Consider the following 18,937-nt stretch of genomic DNA (forward strand, 5'->3'; position numbering starts at 1 on the left):
ATCCTTGGATTGGCCCACACACCAATGTCAGGCAACAAAATAAATGAATCGTGTTTTGTCGACCTGAAATTCCAATATCAAATCATCCCGGTTGACAAAAATTCAAATTTTTTGCAGCTGTCATATAGTACCAGCAACCCGCTAGGCAGCTCGAAATATCGTCCTCAAAACGTGCTCCGCGCGAACAAACGTCCTCCATTTTTGTATGGGGATGAAACAAAAGGAGGACGTTTTTCGAGCAATCGTCCTCCTTGTCCTCCTCACCATACAAAACTGCTCGATGTTTGTGTCATGGAGGACGTTTTTGAGGACGATTTGCTCGAAATTGCCTAGCGGGAAGTTTTTCCATGGCAGATTGCTGGGACTCTTGCTGGAACTACATAGTACCAGCAACAATGTCAATTTCTGTCAACCGGGATCCCAACTTTATTAAGCAATAAAACATGTTCCCAAGCAAAATAGCAATCAAAGTTGTTCCGTTGTATTAACTTTATTTATATTTATTTAATTTATTTAAGTATGCACAGAATATGTCATGTACATCATACAAAAAGGCAGATCGATTCCTCCAGTTTACCTCAATAACCAAATAGATTCTCTTCTAAATGGACGAATATCCTGCAGAGCATCGAATTTGCTTCAAACACATGATCTGGCAAAAGATGTTTCTGTTCAAATTAGGGTGCAATCGTCGAAGATTGGATTTTTTAAAATACATAAAATAATGTAAACAATACTGCTCTCCGCAATGGCAACCTGCTAGCAATGCCATCGCTGTACTCTTCCTGCGCATAACTACTGGTTGTCGATAAATTAAACAAGACTATATGCTATTTGGTTCGGCTACGCTAACGTAAGCTTTTCGCTCGGCTGATCGTCCACTACTGATCGTCGTCCGATCTCGCCCTCGCATCCACTTGCGGCGATCCGCGTGTAATCACTCATTTGAAGTTTTGTCCCTGTACGTTGACCCCCTCTTCTCCTTGGCAGCTCAAGGGGCAGCCTTATGTGGTCCTCGTACACCGGCAGAGAAAGGATCCAGATGCAGCGGACGGAGGTAAGTGACGACCTGGTTGGGATTATTTTCGGCCGTCGCCAGCTGGTGCAGATGATAGCGAGACGCCTGTGCCGCCTGCTGTCGTGCGGCCGAGGAGGCCGGAGTTGGATGTGGACCTCCTGCCCGACCCGCTCCCGGATGACCTCCGGCCTGCTGCTGGTGTTGCTGGTACTGCGAAATTGGCACTGGGACCGGCACTGGCACGGGGACGACGGAGTAACCCGCATCGACCAGGGCCTGGAATTCCTCCTGCGTCAGCGGGCGGTCAATCTTCGGTGGGATTTTGTGCGCATGCTTTTCCCCTCCGTAGTGTGCTCCGGCGGGGGCCGGAGTGGCGGCTGCCGTTGCCTGATTGACGCCGGTTGACTGAGAAACGAAAATGGCCGAACGCGAAGGAGCGTGCGGATCGCTTGACACGGGACTCGCTTCCGGTTGCTTCTCGCGGGCCGCATACCGATGCTGTTGTTGCTGCTGCTGTTGTTCGGCCGGCTTCGAACGATGGTGCGACTGAACCGTCTTCTGGGGCTTCTCGTTCTGGAGCTGGGGTGCCTCGACGATCTTCATCGGGTGCTGCGGAGAGTGTTGCTCGTATGCCTGCTGAAGATGGTGCTGCTGCTGTTGTTGCTGCTGTTGTTGTAGCTGCTGCTGTTGGGCTTGTTGGTAGTACACCTGGACATTCTTCTCCTTCGGTATGTAGTATTGGATTTTAGGGGATGGTGTTCCCTGAAGCTGCTTTGGCGAAACCTCTGTCAGGTACTGTTGTCCCTGATGTGCCGGTGCCTGATGGTGATGATGCTGCTGCTGCTGCTGCTGCTGGTGTAGCTGCTGTGCGTGGTGATGGGACTTGGCCGAACCCGCTTCCGGATTACCGATGAATTGATACTTCTGGGCAGGGCTGTCTACAAATCGCTGCGGTCCAACTTGCAGATGTGCCGGGCTAATTTTCGGTCCCGTCAGCGGCAACCCTTGGGCGAACGGAGCGATGTACTGAGCCTTGATCGATTGCTTCGGTTGCTGCGGCGGAGCACCATGATCGTGCGCCGGTCCACCGGCCTGAACGTAGGTGTACTCGTGCGACTGCGGACTGGGCGTCGGTCCGTACCGTTGTCCGTCGTGCTGAGCCTCGTGGCGACCGGGATGATGCGGCGATGCCGGATGATGGTACGCGATCGGGCGGTTCGATTCGACCAGCTTAGCGAGTTCCTTTTCGAAGGAAAAAGAGCTAACTGGTTTCGGGACGGGCGTCACGGAACCGGCCTGTTGGATGCTCTTGTACTGCACACGGTACTGCTCACCGTCCGGCTGTCCGTACGCTCCCGGCTGATCCTCACCCGTCTCCAGCAGCTGAATCGACGGACGGTACTTGTGGGGAGCTGCAAAAAAAACCCGATACGATCATGATCAAACACATCGGTAGAAACGTTTGTATGACATACCTCCCGGATGCGCCGAAGGTCTTCCGTACGCCTGGAGACCTTGTGGCGGTGCTTGGTGCTGGTGGTGCTGGTGGTGCTGCTGCGGCGGCTGCTGAAGCTGGTGCTGATGCTGCGGTGGCGGAGGCCCAGCAGGTCCTGACTGTTGTTGCGCTTGCTTCAACAGTTGCGCGTATTCCTCCTCGGTGATGTACTGCACTTGGTTCGGCTTCGAGTGCTGAGCGTGACTTTGTGGCTCGAACTGTTGCGAGACCGCTTTACCCTGCTTCACCGCCGCTGCCTTTGGCTGGTGTTCAGCGAGCTGATGCAGCAGGCTGATGTACTCGGGAGGAAGCTACAAATACAAAAAACCATTTAAAGTAAAACGCCATATCCAACATCAGGAAGCAGTGATCACGAAAAATAACTCCAATCAGCGATAAAGATCGTCGTTGACGGTGGCTTAACCATTCCTCGGGGCGACGAGTTGTTTATGCACCTAGTAAAAAAATCGGGCCCCATAGCGCCGATTACTCACGGACATGACCTTATTGCCGTTATCCGTCACCTCTGGCAGTGAGAACAGAATGAGTCGATTTTGGATTGCCCGGAGGGGGACGCTTTACCACGCTTTCGTAAAGCTAAAGTGGGACGTGTTGCAATGGTGATATGAAATATGCAGTCAATAGTTCTTTTTTATGTTTCTCGTCCTACGAACTCTAGCCGTAGGGCACACATCCATGCAATACCGTTTAAATCAATCAGCCCCTTCAAAGGCAAATAAGAGATCACATAAGCGGAGTCATACTTCCAACGTTCCATCAAATTGCCAACATCCGGTAAAGGAGGGAAAAAATAAAGGATGTTTTTAACAGGACGTATTTTTCTACCGCATTTAAATATTTTCTATTTGACAACCTTTAATTCCATTGATGAACGAGTAGATGGTTAGAACCGTTACTATGATGGTTACTAGATGGTTACTAAAATGTAAGATGAATATTATGGCCTGTGAAAATATTTATCGCATGGGCTCAGGTTTCTGACGTTCTCTCCGGTCGTGATTTACCCCTGTTTTACCTTCCGTCCATACTTTACGACCACCTTTACCAAAATACCATGTCTAATATTATTACAACCATCATGATCATCATCATCTCGCTCGCGAGCTGTAATTACGGGTCAGCATAGGCCAAACCAAGCCTCGAATTCCACGACTATTACAGACTCCCCCTCGGAGATACTCCGGAGGTTCGCCGAAGGAATTAACAGTTCATTTTCAAGCAGCTCAATGAACAACCTTACTGGCTCACAACGATGCAGGATGCGGCAAGTGAGGCGCACGATCACGATCGGTCATTTTAGATGCTCTTTTCCACAGCAGGTTCTTCCACCTCGGTTCGACCTCGAAAAGAAAGGTCTTGTGGCGTTTTCGAAAAGAAGTGCTGCCTCCAGACAGAGCACGCCGCCTTATGGGGAGTTGATCTTCGGCGTGTAGCATCTGCGATCATGTGCGCCAAATCGGGAGCAAATTTATGTTGGCCGTAGCAGCGAAACCATTAGTGAAATTTGCTAACATTCTGCGGCCTATGAATCCCGCAAACATCCAAAGCAACGGCGTCGTCCACGAGTGCAAATGACACAATGGCCCCAACGCCAAATGGGAAACTGCTTTTAATCGGAGAATAATAACACCCATTCCGAGCCTGCCATGGTCTATAGGTCGGACGGTGATCGGAGCGGGACATTGCTTACAGTGAGGAATCCGGTGCATCCAACAACTCCTGACCTCGGTGCCATCGCCGATCGCGGTTCTTACGGCGCCACGAGGTGGCTGGTTGTCGATTTTGGTGCTGCCGATCCGTACCGTTACATAAGACCCGCAGAGTGGTAAACGTGCATCACGATGTTTCGCGCCGTCACGTTACGAAAATTGGCACCGTCTCTGGCCCAAAAAAAAAAAAGGCCGTCTTAGAAGCTCCAACCAGCTGGCTGTGCCTCTGCAGGAGTTTATTTTCTTATGCTCCTATTTCCCGTTCCGTATCGCGAATGGATCTTCATTCAAAGGTTACCTCCTGATACTGCGGCTGCTCCTGCGAGGCTCCAGCTTTCTGCCCGGCCACCGATTTGTACGCCAGCGCCACTTGACCACCGCTCGGTTGGGCACCGTAGAATGGACCGGCCGCTTCCTCGCTCTGATAGTACTCCTGCTGCTGCTGATGGTGAAGAGCTGCCTGCTGCTGACGACGGTTGGCAATTAGTGACAGGGGAATCGAGCGGGTCTCGTGCTCCGTCTGGCGCTTTTCCTTCGCACCGGCGGCTGGAGCGACCGATTGCTCGGTAGCGTTCTTCTGCTCCGCCAACGTCAACCCTAGCAGAAACGTTACTGTAATGGAAAGAGTAGCAGTAAACCATTGTTAATATCTCTCGCGCGCTGACAAGTAACATGGTTGGGGAATCGTTTGATTAAGTGGCTTTTCTTATCGCCGCAATTTATCGCATCCATGAGCGGGTGAGCAACTAGGAACAACGTAAAAGCTTTCTGTGTATTAGACCAGGGGGTCGGCAAAGTTCGGAACCAATCTAAATTTGTATTGGATTTGTTTGTTCGTCAAGATGTCAGGTTTGTTTTTCGCAAAAATGAAAATTTTAATATAAAATTGTCTCATGAGTCTCGTCATCCAGTATAGCTACATTCAAGGTACACAGTTAGATGTAATCCACACAGACCACTTTTGGATGTAATTTTACTAATTAGAAAGTGGATACTCTATTCAAAAGCGTTAAGTATTACTTTGAAAACATTTAATCATCAATTAAGGAATCCGGCCCGCGCTTTCGGTATCTTTTTAAACCTTCAGGCTCTTTTTTAGGAAATGTATGCCGACCCCTGAGCCTGATACAAACTCACATGAGGTGACGAGTGATATTCCGTAGGCAAAATTCCACACATTTTAATTGTTACAATCAAGTGTAGGTGGCCACTTCTTAAGAGCTTCCGTAAATGAAACCCAACACAACGCATGCTGCATCATGTTTTATGCAATTCTATTGCATGACACGTTGAGAAACCCTTCCACCCTCCATTGCGCGTTACGTCGCTGTTCTTCATTTGTCTTGCTGTTTTTCATTTGCTAATGCGTTGACTAATCCTGCCTAAACGATGATCCACGTTATGCAACGGCTGCAACTGAACAGACACAGACGAAAACATAATGGCGTCAAGATCGGGCGCTGACGATCCGTACCATTGTTCTAAAGCGTCGCGGTGACAAGCGCGTTTTGCGAGTGGGAAAAGTCAGACTCGCAACTTGCTGAAGTGCATTTCTGCCTGCATTTCTACTCGGCTAAAGGTTCCGCGCGGTGAACAAAGTGCAGCACAATAGTACCAGGAGCAAACAAATTAGTTGCTTACGGGTTTTTTTTTCTTGAGCGCGAGAAAACGGTGGCATTTTTAATCTCCCACTCTACAAGCATTAATGCAAATTTGCTTGACTTTTTTATGCGGGTTTTTGATTTTTTTTACGCCAGCTAGAAAATCATGACATTTGTACGCCAAAGCCCTATGAAGCCGTTGGTTATCATGTGAACTTGATCGTTGGGAAGGTGGAAAATGTAATCGAATAAAAATAGATTTCCCAGCCGGGGAAACAATACCTCAAATGGATTCGAACGAACCATCGTAGCATAAGTCAAGGTTCAGCAAAGGGTAGCTGGATAGAAGACGGACTACACGGTGAGAAAAATAGACGTAGCCTCAAGCATGCGACCAAAGACCAATCCAATGTGTTCCATCGAGAAGATGTTTCATCAGCTGTTTCTGGTACTGAAGACAAGCTGAAGAAGCTGAAGGCCATTACTAGGGCATTAGTTTTTCTTTCCACTTTTAACACTCCTAAATATCATCCCACGCCAACGAGAGGAGCCCGTAATCCGGTTCGGTTATACCCTGGTCACGCAGATTTGTGGCAACTGCTGATTACGATCGTAATTAATTACCGGTAAATGGCAATAGAGACGCGATGCGTTCGCGTTCAGCATGTTTCAGGCTCCCAGAGTGCCTCGAGAAGCCAGATGAATGAGAGGGGGCTAACAAAAAAAATCACAGTTATTTAAGAGCCTATTTATGCCGGCATTGCTACATAATTTTAATTATCATCTCTATGCTACGCCATTTGGGTGCCCTGATTTGGCGGCCTCTTCCCACCGAAACCATAACCTCCAAGCTGTTCGTATTGTGCAAGGAATCGAAATTTCATTATTTACTACTCCCGCGCGCCACTAACCAAACAATGGCGGATTGTAAATTGCGGGGCTCGTTGGTGTGGCGAAAGGAACGTCTGGGCCACAGGAAGCGTGATAGCGCACATTTTTGCATCTTGCGTGTCGTTTCGCCATTCCGGCGTGACGCAAGGGAAAAATCGGGAGCACGCCGGACAGGAAGCATGTGCTTTGATACACGAACTGATATACGAATGTATAAATGCTTTCGGGTCACGATACATCGGCCACGACGCGCGTGCGGATTGTCTCTGACCAAAAGTCGGGCTTTTTGACCGAGAAAGTGATGACCCCGTTGGCGAGGGGCGGTGGAAGCGGACCAGGATCAGAATGGACGCGGACGGAAGCCGATAATTGAATGCTGTCGTGGTGAAGGATCGAACAAGTACGAATTAAAATACCGTCGCCGGCACGTGCTTGCTCGGCTCGTGCAATTTGGTGGAAACGAAAGTCAGCGAGACGAAGATTTCAGACGAAAAAAAAAACAACCTTATAAGAAAACATTTGTGAGTATCGAATGGCACAGTTGAATTTGTGAGTATCGATTGTTGAACGGCATTGAAATCTCTCGATGGTGTTCGGTTGAGGAGCTCTTTTAAGAATTACAACTCGTACGGTAAGTACCATACGATTGCATTTCAACCATCCATCGATCATCCCGTGTGCTTAACCTTACTTCCGAGGAATCTCCAGATGGGATGTCGAACGAAACCCTTACAATATGAGATTATATAAGATAATAAAAAATAAAATATCTAAGACATGTTTAGGAGAAGAAAAAAAATAAACCGGAATGTAAGATCTACGTTTTAAATACAAAATGAGGCAATAGCAATCTCTTGTTTTTTTTACCAAACTGTAAATTGATTGCGAATTGAACAAGATTTGATATACTTCACACAGCAAGCTCATCTTAGAGTGGTTAAACAACTTAGCTAACGTAGAGATAAAATATTTGGTATGTCATTGTTGAGAATAATGTAACACACCTTTCAATATTATTTATCTTTAGTGGTCTATTTTTCCAATTGTTAGATATAAAATAAGATAGCCCCAAAAAAATTAAAATTAAGTACTATTTGTTGAATTACAGGAAATGCATCGTAGGATCGTAGATGATCATAAACTTATTTTAATTTTTTTCGTAATAATTTAGAATAATTATTTTGATTAATTAGACAGTTTTGTTTTGTTGCATTGCCGAAGCTTTTAAAATGATATCGAAAGTTCGATAAATTGTTACTCATAAAAACCTATGAAACAGGTCACCAAACATTACTTTTAAAAAATAATTGTTTATAACTCTCTTTAACCCAATTTAGATATTCAATATTAATGTATAAAGACCGTGTTGCAAGCTGGCTTTTCATTACTTAATCTATAAATCTAAATTGTCAAAAAGTCTAGTTCGCATAGAATTACATGGCAAATCTTCATTTTTCTACCGATCCTTTAAGATCCTTAGTCGTTTTCTTGACTGTCTCAAGCTGGCATTGTGGACACTCTTATGGCAATCGAACGTCACACTAGCTCACGCCCGTTCAAGTACACATTTGGCTACATAATTGCACCTGAACCACGGCCTGTGTGCACACGGATCTTCCAAGCGATCGCCATTAATCTCCATAAAATGACAGTTCAATCACCTGCTGCTGTGGTTCCCGAAAGCCCTCCCGACCGTCGGAGCATTAACGATGCGAAATAATAAAAGAAACTTTCTTTCTTAATCGTTTGCCCACATCCTGCATGCCCTGCATGAGACCGGGGATCCCAGCAAACACTCCGGGATTCCTCTTCCGAGTGGTAGTTACGAAATGACATTCGGTGTTGTTTGGTGCAAACGACTCGATCGCTCAAGATCCCGAAGAGTGTCGGGGGGCTGGAAAAGACGTGCCCACGGGCAATTAATTTGTATTCACCAAGAGTCACTCGATGGGTTTGCTCGAGGATCTGAGCGCGGCCGTACATTTTTCGTGTGCGCACTTGGGCATAAACGTAAACTACTCTACATACGATATTAATCTAGCTTGCTTACATTTACCGCACGGTTCGGCGCTTCAGTTTAGGCCCTGGTTTCTCCAGCCACTTACAGATCGCAAACCGAGATAGGTGTGCGCGATCGATCGGCGGTTGCAACGGTTTTACATTTTGAGAAAAGAAAATTTAAAACCCGACCGGCACATTTCCGACGAGGCGGCCATCCGTCTTGGGGCACGCGCGTTGCGGACCGAGGGTTGCTTCCGAACGCCGGAACGTGTTTTAGCGCCGGCCCGGAGGGTGGACACGCCGCGGAGGCCAAACTTTCGATTTCGATTTTATTGTTCAACAGCACTTTGCTCCCGTTGCCTTTTTCCTCCCGAAAGGGTAGACCACGCGACGCTCGGATACATTTATCGTTGGCGGTCGGTACAAGCCGGTTCGGTTAATTTTCATTCCCTTCCGTTATATATTTCTCACAACGCCTTCCTGTACGTCCAAAACACGCCGTACTTTGCTCGAAACGCCGCACAAAATGGTTCGCCCGACGACGCGGAACCACAGACCGGTCCGGGTTTCGCTTTTATGTTTTCGCTGCTGCTCCAACCGGGCCATGGAAGGCCATTTTCAACCCCGGCTTGCGGTTCCCTTCCGTCCAGTGGCCCGAGTGACGGAGCCCGATCTGGAGCGGGTTGGACACCGTGCGTGCATCGGGGATCGTAATCGACCGCCACGGGTTGGCGTGAAAGCGAGCATAACGATCGGCGTTAAGTGATCGCGCCGTTCAAGATCCGTTCGCTCAAGTTCAAGTTTGACGGCACGCGCCATCGCTTGCGGACGAAGTCGGTCCAGATCGATTAGGACCGTGTCGAGCTGCACTTTTGCGTCACTTTTTCTCGATTACGTGTGACGTTTGATGATTGCGTATCGTGCGGGTAATTTGCGTTTAATTTCAGATAACAATTGGACAGTCGTGTGCAGTAAGACATTCCCGAAGTAGTTTAAGCACTGCAACGGCAAAGTCACTAATAAAACACCCCATTACTACGGTGGAATCTTAGTGAAACAAAATCTTCTAACGCACTTGTCATTATATCTTAATTATTTAATATAAATTATGCGCATAACCAATTGATTATTTGTTTGATAGACTTTTTTTTCACTTTCGCAGAATAAATTAAATTCCAGGGAGTCAATACCTTGTCTATGTTGATATGAAATTTCTCCACAGCCGCAACGCACTTGCGATCAAATTATTCCTAAGAATTATCTGGCCATTTTGAACCGTCTTACTTCATAAAGCTCACAATACATTGTTTTTATGCTTTGTATGAATATGAATCATGAGAAAACTTTGCCAAGTGACAATGATATGAACAGAATGATTAGTTATTTAATTATTGATCAACTTTAAGAGAAAGTAACATGAGAGCGATTTTTTTTAAATAAAAGAAAATGAAACATTCAAACTGTACGCAAAGCACAAGTAGGATGATGCAATGAACAGGATGGAGGAAATGTTGGTATCGAACAATTTCCCGTGATTGAATGAACGTGAAAAAAGCCAACAAATCCATCCAGCTGTCAATCAAGTTGGGAAGGGAAACGGATTTGACGGAGAGAAAGGGTAGGGGATGTTGAAATTTCCGTCGACACTATCGCGACATCCTGACGAAAGTGCACCGACCTCGGGTTATCAAGGCGCCATTGATCTCCGCGTTCCCCCCCGGTGATGCAGTTTTGTTTTTTTCCTCCCTCCCAGTTCACTCCGAGTCCAATTTCATCTCCCACATCTGTTTTTATTTCGTTCCTGTACTTTTCTTCCCATTTCTTTGGTCCAGGAAAGACACACCGAGGAGAAGTGCATCGAATTTCCACTTTCTAAATTGTTGCACCCTCTTCCGGATGATGGGGGGCAGATGCAGTGTATGTTGTGGAGAAGGAAACGACCCTGAATGATGCAGGCGACAATCTCCCATGCCAACATATCTTTGTGTCGAAAGGGCCAATCGTCAAACGCAACCGTTCACCGAAACAATGACCCCTGGTCCGTCTTAAAGATCGTTGAACGGAGTATCATGGTCAGCTTGGATGCAATTTTGTTATGACTTGTCAAACACGCGCACGAAGAATCAACTCCACCGATCGGGAGAGTGTGTTTTCCCAGTAAATGGACAACACAAATTGCATCACACCGAACCGGAAGCGTCATGTCCGATTCTCAACAATCTAAACAGGGCCAGTTGATTCGGCCAGTTAGCAGCATCCACGTCGCCGCTTCGTCTGCAGATTAGCTGAAATTAATATAATATGAGAAATTGGGCTCGATTACGCGATCGAGCGTGGGCACACGAATAAAAACTCGCTGGCACGATGGTGTGTTAGAAAGTGTGAGAAAGTGTGATGGTACGCGAAAACGAAGGAAAAGATGAGGCGATGCCGGGGTGAGACACTGATTTGGTTTCCTCATTATAGGAAAATTTGTATCGAAAAATGAGAAAGAGGGAGGGAGAGAGAAAACCAGATGGCTCATAACATGATTCGATAAGAATCGGTGTGGGATGAAATGCAAGGCGAGGATTCGCCACTCGGAACCTGATTTGACGATGGCCGTGGGGTGGCGTTAAATTTGGCAACAAACGATGGGTTTGGAAAATTATGTCATAACGTCGGTTTGGTGCAGTTCCTCCATCGCAATAGGGAAATTGTGCTGTGATTCGGGAGAGGGGGTATTCGTGTGATTTCATATTATAAAAAATAATGACAGGTTGTGAAATAGGCAAAACTGGCGGACGGAGGACGGTCTCAACAAAACAAAAAAGACTAGACACAAAAAAAAGAGAAGTTCGCAAACAGCTGATAGTAGAGGAAAATAAATTAAATATTAATGAAACCTTTCTGTCAACAACAAGTTTGTGCTGGGAGGAGAAACCAAATCAACAGATGAAGATTCCAAGTCTCTTGGACTGCTTTCTCGATACATTAATTGTATGTAGCGAAGTGCATCGTGTACCCAACAAATACCCTTTTTTGGAAGCTTATCTTAGATCGGTACCGAAGGCAGAAGCCCCAATAACAATGGGCGCTGGTAATTGCATTGCTCCATATGTGGAAAAGTGTATGATTATTTCCACACAAAACTACACTCCAAAAACCTATCGACAGCATCTCATCCCCTTTGTCTTAGGCACGAGAAAAGCACACACACACACACACACACGAAAAAAAAACTGTCCCCTAAAGCGTAACCAATTTTCCGACGAACCGCGATGAGATCGTTCACCGAAATGCAACCGGCAGGTGCTTTAGTTCTTTCCAAGCAAACACATTGCATAACCGCCCTTCTGACGGCACCTGTGGGCCGCGGCCGTGTGCCTGGGAAGCTGCCAACCACAGGCTGTGCGGAAAATGTGGGGCGGTGATGGGAAATGTTACGAGCATTGAAAGGAAAACCCTCGACCAAACAAGTATTAGCAGCTTGGAAAACCAATTTCGTGATCTTCCTCCCTCCGGTAGGCAACGTAAGCGGTGTCGAAGGGGCGAGGAGGGGGGAGGGGGCAAACCCTTGTGGGAAATGTTTACACACGGAACAACCTTTCGTTTCGTTCGCTGGGAGGAAAAGAGGAAGAGTATGTACGCCGCGGTACTGGGCATGTTAAACGATCACGTGCTTCACAAAACTTCCCTTCAACAAACACCGCGACTCGTGGGGATTCTCCTTTCTTCCCTGCGGGAGGTGGGTTTCTTGATTCCGGTGGGCTTTGCTTCGGCAACCGAAACCGGACGAACCAAGGAGGCAGAGGTGCATCCGATAATGGTTGGAAAGCAAACCCAAAATGCACCGTGTGGCTCTAAACGACGGAAACCCGCTCATTGTCGGTGTTGATTGATGATTAATGATGAATGCAAATTGCACCATGAGAGCCGCCTTCCATGCCGCTTTTCATTATGTTGCCTTAAAAAGCGCAAAAAATCGGATTATTCAAACATGCACTTTACGAAACATTAGGCAATTGGGTATGCAAATGATGGCTGATAAAAGGAAAGCTTGCGAAAGTTACCCATTGTTAGATTAATATATTTTACACCTTTCTTCTTATTTTATTTCACAAGGATTGCTTGAATTAATAGATTGAATACATTTATCTCTGATGTAAATATAAAATACTTTGGATTTGGTATAACGTACAAATCAAATGCCTTGGATGGTTTTGTCTAGCTTGGCGGATTCCTACTTGTCGGATATCACCCCAAAAAGATATACCTTCTTCTCATGCTGTCTTGTATATTCAATATAGCAACAGGCGAGAGAAGCCTTTTTTTTCTAAATGCAATACAGTTCAAATTATACGTAAATTACTATTTTTTTTCTTGCTGAAGCATAAAATGGATGATTACTAGTTTGGTTTAGTGTAACTGGAATGGATCTCATTGAAAATGGATTTTAATTTTTAAGAAACTCTCCTGCACAACGATTGTTGTTTCGTTCTTATTATAATAGCTTCAGCCCACATACAATTTAGTTTAAAATTGTGAAGCGTAAGCAGAAGCGGATCAATCCGTTCGGGGGCCCCAAGCGGTTGGATAAACGGGGCCCTCCAGACATTTCCATTGCTCTAAGTGTTTCTATACTTATGGCCAAAATTGGACTTATTTTTTACAACAGTTAGCAATCCTTTATACATATTTTTAGCAATCCTTTATACACGTAAAGGACGCATATTTGCTTATTTTATGAAATCAGACATTAGATCTTCATTATCTGAAATTATCACTCTGAAGTAAATTTTTATTTTTTTAATTCAAAGGGTTTTTTAATCGCTCTCAAATTATCAAATCTTTTTATCAATTTTAACAGCGATGACGAAAACATTTTAAATTATTTTTTTGCTGGTGGACCGTAAATTGAGAGCATTTGAAGTCAAACGGACATTATTAGATGAGAAAGAAGATTCATGAAAACATATTCTGGCAAGGTTTTAGGTGAAAATTAACAATGGTTAAGCAATACCAAAATACATCTGTACTAACTTTGATCAAAGTATGTGTACCGCTGAGAGAATAAATAAAATTGGTAGTTATATTTGCGGTCTGGGGTTTTCATCACGGGGCCCCCTTAAGCTCGGGGCCCCCCGCGGCCGCTCAGTCCGCTCATAGGTAGATCCGCCTCTGAGCGTAAGGTCCTTGTTAATGAAAAAGACTGAACGCTGCTCAACAAAACAATACCTTAATATATTGTTTAAAACAAACGACGGTAGTGGACAATATTGCATGTAATAAAATTTAACAGATTTGTTTTGAAAAAAAAAACTGCTGGAGCTACTTGGATATTTTAAAAATATCAAGGTTTCTCCATAGTTCGAACTTCATCTAGACTTGGGGGAAATTAAAATACTTTGTTTTGAAAATAGACGAGAAAAACATAGAAAATGTTAACTCTTCTATCAGATAAATTGACTGGTATTGATCATAAAACTACCTCCTTTACAAACAAAGAGTGCACTAATGGTGAGCTGATTAACCACACTTTAAGATTTACAATTACAACAAACCCAAATAAAATGTCATTTCAAGCTCATCTCACGCATTGCCGCTGGGAAAACGGTATTGCATCATCTGCGTAACCCCAAATTTGATTCTTTGACCAACTTAATTTTCCCGCCGATGACCCATTTCACATCGTTCGCGGTGAACGCAGAAACTGTACCATCACCAACGCTGGGACACTCTCTGGTCAGTCCGTGGAAATGTCGCTTTGTCTATTCCCATCGTTGCCCTTCACGGCGCCGGCGACTCTCTCACGCTCGTCCTCCACCCGAGGGCAAAAGATGGCCGTGATGGCCATGGATTGGTGCGACCGGGAAAAAAGGCAAGTAGAATTACACCAGCCAAAGCAATATCTGCTGCGGAAGAGCCGCCGGTTAAGAGATTGAAAGTGGAAAATCGGACCGGGTCTAACGATGAAAAAAAAAAGAACGTGAAGAAGGGCCCCCTTGGGTGGTGGTGCTCATGCAACCGTGCGCTGGTATCGAACGACACCGACCCGCAGGCGGAAATCGAACAGAAACGGAACGGTGCTCCGGGCGCCGGGACTGCCGGACCGTCACTTTTTCGCCCCGGACTTTTCCTGCGCCCGGAATAAAAGTGTAATTCGATAATTAGCATCACAATGGCCACGACGACGGTGACTGCTGCTGGTGGTGGCCACGGCCGAGTGCATTGGAATGCAAATGCAGCCAACTGCTCCGGCAGGCTCTCCCTGATGCACCTGATCACGCTTCCCGTCCCCGGGATGGAAATGGGCTGCTGTGGAAAAAGAAAGGCGTCTTTGTCCGAACCGCGAACTGCGGTTGCATTCTCCGCTGGTTCTCCGTGCAGACGGCCGACTCCACCGGAGGATTAGTCCGTCTGGTTGTCGAGACGTTGAAGGTGGATCCATTACGTAACATCCAAGCACCATCTTCTCCCCGGGGAGGCACGAAAGAAGCCTCTCCGTGTCGCCAGGCGCTCGGGAGGTAGGATGGATGAATGCTGATGACATGTTATTATTATGAAGTAGACTCCACGGCATAAACGAAGCCAACCCGAACGAGTGCTTTGGTAAGCGATCTGGGGAGGGTTGGAAGCACGCGGCCGGGTGGTGCTTTTTGTTGCTTTCTAAATTGCAAAACCGGATGCTGGAGTTTGTTTTTCTTCCTACCCTCCACAAGCCGGTGCAATAAGATCATGCCAAAAGCTCCCTCAACGCTCGCCACAACGGAGCCACGCAGGTGCCGTTTCCCGGCGCATAAGCCTCAATTTGGAGCAAACGACTTGCCAGGAAACCACCGTGGAGGGGGGGAAGGATCCACCGGTAAAAGTGTGCACTGTTTTTCCTTTGGATGTTTTCCTTCCTCTCTTTTCGTTTTTTCCTCCAATAGCTCGAGTTCTTCGCTGCAGCATGCCTCGTGTGCCCATCAGATGTCGCGTTTGCCGAACCTCGAGTGCTTGCGGAAGTAAGCAATAGAAACAGCGTGTGTGTGTGTGTGTGTGTGTGTGTCTGAGTGTGTGATTGAAATATGATGGTTAGGTAAAAATGGGCTGTCATATTGCCGTCCCTCCCCCCGATGTACATACACCGTTCAGGCATTCCGGGCTCCGGGCCCATCAGGTTTCCTCTTTCTTGACCGTGAGAGATCGTGGAAGCAAAATCTGGCCGACCGTTGCACTGGACAGGAAAAGGTTAATCATTTCTACCGGCCCCATAGGAACCGTTCTTTCCGGGTGTCAAGTTGGTGACGTATTTTGTGTGTGACTCGTTTCTAACTGGAGCTCGAGTTTTCCGGATGAGGGGAAAGTCTCCTTTGTAATCACATTTTAGGTAGGGACTTTCGAATATTTTGGAGCTAAAAAAAGGTTTCTATTGATAAATTAAATAACCCTATGGTAAAATGTTGAAACGTCCAACGTGGTTGACTTTAGAGATAGGCAGTGTTTTACTTTATCACAAATTTACTGTTTTAGGCAATAGGTCTGAAGCTCAAAAATGAAGCAAATCTGCATCGTTTTTTTTTTCAAATTTATAACCCAATTTAAATTAAGTATTTTTTGTTTTTCAAATGAAGTGAACTGAAAAATTCAGGAAAATATTTGGTCACTAGCAAAAACATTTAGGGAAGCTTTCTTTGCAGAAATCGTACAACAAGGTTCATTAATTAGAAGAAATAATGAGTGTTGCTTTTGGGAGTGGATGGAACACAACTAAAGAATTATGTTATGGTGTTTTGATATTGAAATTAAAGACCCAGAATTGTGGAAAAACATAAAATTTGACATCAAAATTGTTTGATAACTTTTATGCAATTTGTCTTGCATGATCTTTTCTCGTTTAATAACGTAGTTTATAAAAAAATAATTTCCTTTCAAAATAATAAAAATGAACTAACTATACATGCTTTACTTGGTGAAAAAGTTACAAGCTAACGAGTGGGCGTAGCTGAGGTGCTACGACGCAGACCAAGTCCTATTGAAATGAGCTACCTTCGGTCACAACGCGGACCTTGGCACCAAATTAATCCTGCGAATGGCAAACAGTTTCCCAGCATCTCCATTCTACCCATGGCAGCCCACGACACTACTGCAAACACACATACACTCACAGCAAACACAGGCGGTCGATGCAAATATCGTCAGCCACCAACCCAACGGGTGCATTGAGAGTGCATTTGAAAACATCAAACAAACGTGGCCCAGCGTGTGGCCGGAACTCCACACCCAATCGTGCCAATTACTTCCATTCGAGGCGCGCACCATCGGATTGGCAATTGGCGTTCGAGAGATTGGCCTAAAATTCTTGCCACCTCCACCTCCGAGATGAGTGAAGTAATTATGGTTTGGGGAAGGAATGGGGGCAGAAAAAAAAACCTGTCAACGGACAACGGTGTACTCAAACAAGAACCCATCCGTGGAGCTAGAACCCGTCCTGTCCCGTTTGCTCCATCCCCCGCGCTCTCGCTGTGCTAGTTGCGAATTTTCTGCGGTTTCCACGAGAAGCCCCCAAGCACCGAAAAGGTCACTCCAAACGTGTGTGCCGTGGTTTTCGCCATCCTGTCCCGAGTGCCGGTGCCATTTAAAAGAGGTTCTTTTTTGTTGTCCCCGATGTTGTTGCCTTATGTTAGTTGACATTTACTCATCCCGAGACGGATCGTGGGTCCGAGACGAAGCGGTAGCGGGTTGCGCACTCACCTAGGAATACTTTGGACCACATTTTGTTGTTTGCCACGTTCACACGCGTTTCTATGTTACTGTGTTTGTTCGTTCGTTCACAGTAATCTGTATTTCTTTGTATGTCTTCCTGCAATATCACAGACTCCAGAACAACCTCACGGGCGCACACAACTTAAAGGCACTCTCGGCACTGCACTTGATCACTGCGGAACTGCGGCTCCAGTGGCGTCAGTCCAACTCGACGGTTGGACGCGGATTGAACGGAGCGTGCTCAGTTTTCCGGCACAGCTCTGCTTCTTCTTCGATCCCGCCAGCTAGCCTGTGTTCACCGGTCACTAATGTAGCTGCTGTCTCTACTGCTGCTGCTGCTCCTATTTGATCCGTGCTGGTTCAAACCGTTGCACAGATTAGGCAAACATTGCATCCGCGCGGGGCATTTATGAACAAAAACCCGCACGCCGCAAGAAAGTGGCACCGTGGAGAGGGAAATCTATTGCTTCGGCCAGCCGACGAAGAAACGTTAACGCTCTCTTCGTCTCGCGCTTGGTGGTTTCGGGGGGGGGGGGGGGGGGGGCTTCGTCGGCGTTCCACGAGCCCACGAGGCCGGCCCCGTGTGCTATTTCCTCGGGGAAAGGAAAATGCAGAGTCCGAGCGATGACGTCCGCACTCCGGACCGCAAGTATTGCTGACCTAGCAATTCGATGATCATTCGATTGTCCACAGTGCGAGATCGATCGCGGGGATTTCGAGCGGATTTCGTTGGAAGTGTTTCCGACCAGTGATGCAAAGTTTTTCGTAGAAATAGCATGGGAGAGATATGTTATTGTCTTTAGTATTTATGTTCTTTAACTCAACCACTCTTAAAATGAATAATATTTAATAGAAAAAAATGAAAGAACCTTGACTTAGAACAGATTTGCCTAAGGTTTTATAGCCTGAGCTTAGTCCTAGAGCCTGATGCGTTAAGTTTGTTTCTGATCGACAGTCTATATCAAAAATACATTTTTTTAATTCTAACACAATCCAATAAACACTCGTGTCAACGCTTTTGCGCAGCATATTAAGAGCAAATTTTCGTTAAAACAAATGTGATGTGAACGTTAAACAAATGTTAAAAAATTAGCCAAAGCTGGCGTAGTGGATATCAAGACAGAAAAAAATTATAAGAAAAGAGAGATACTGACACAAGAAGTTGCCGGGTTTGATATTGATTTTGCGCATTATAATATGACGAAATATAATTAAGCATAATGCGGTCTATTCAATTGCAAGCACTAAACAACGATTGATTTTATAGTTGAAATATCCTTTTCATATTACCTCTGGGGCGAAAAAAATAAACAAAATAAACAAATAAATAAACTGCTTTTTATTTCTTTTAATTGTCCAAAAGAAAGGACTGTGTTGGAATGCGACTAGCAGATCAAATTGACTTCAACACACTTACAACCGGTCTTTGAAAAAATTGTGACAACAGGTTTGAATGATCAAAAATCACGATTAA

The 18,937-nt window shown here is 45.7% G+C and overlaps 1 protein-coding gene across 1 annotated transcript; it reads right to left on the bottom strand.

Moving 5' to 3' along the window:
- Window positions 1-991: 991 nt before the first annotated feature.
- On the bottom strand, window positions 992-17,528 carry LOC131259194 (uncharacterized). The gene is made up of 4 exons (XM_058260634.1): window positions 17,452-17,528; window positions 4,542-4,855; window positions 2,494-2,824; window positions 992-2,430 (listed from the first exon to the last, which is right to left on the bottom strand). The coding sequence occupies exons 1-4, from the start codon at window positions 17,471-17,473 to the stop codon at window positions 992-994; spliced, it is 2,106 nt and encodes a 701-aa protein (XP_058116617.1). The 5' UTR covers window positions 17,474-17,528.
- Window positions 17,529-18,937: the final 1,409 nt, after the last annotated feature.

Source organism: Anopheles coustani, chromosome 3, assembly GCF_943734705.1.
Source record: "Anopheles coustani chromosome 3, idAnoCousDA_361_x.2, whole genome shotgun sequence".
NCBI lineage: Eukaryota > Metazoa > Arthropoda > Insecta > Diptera > Culicidae > Anopheles > Anopheles coustani.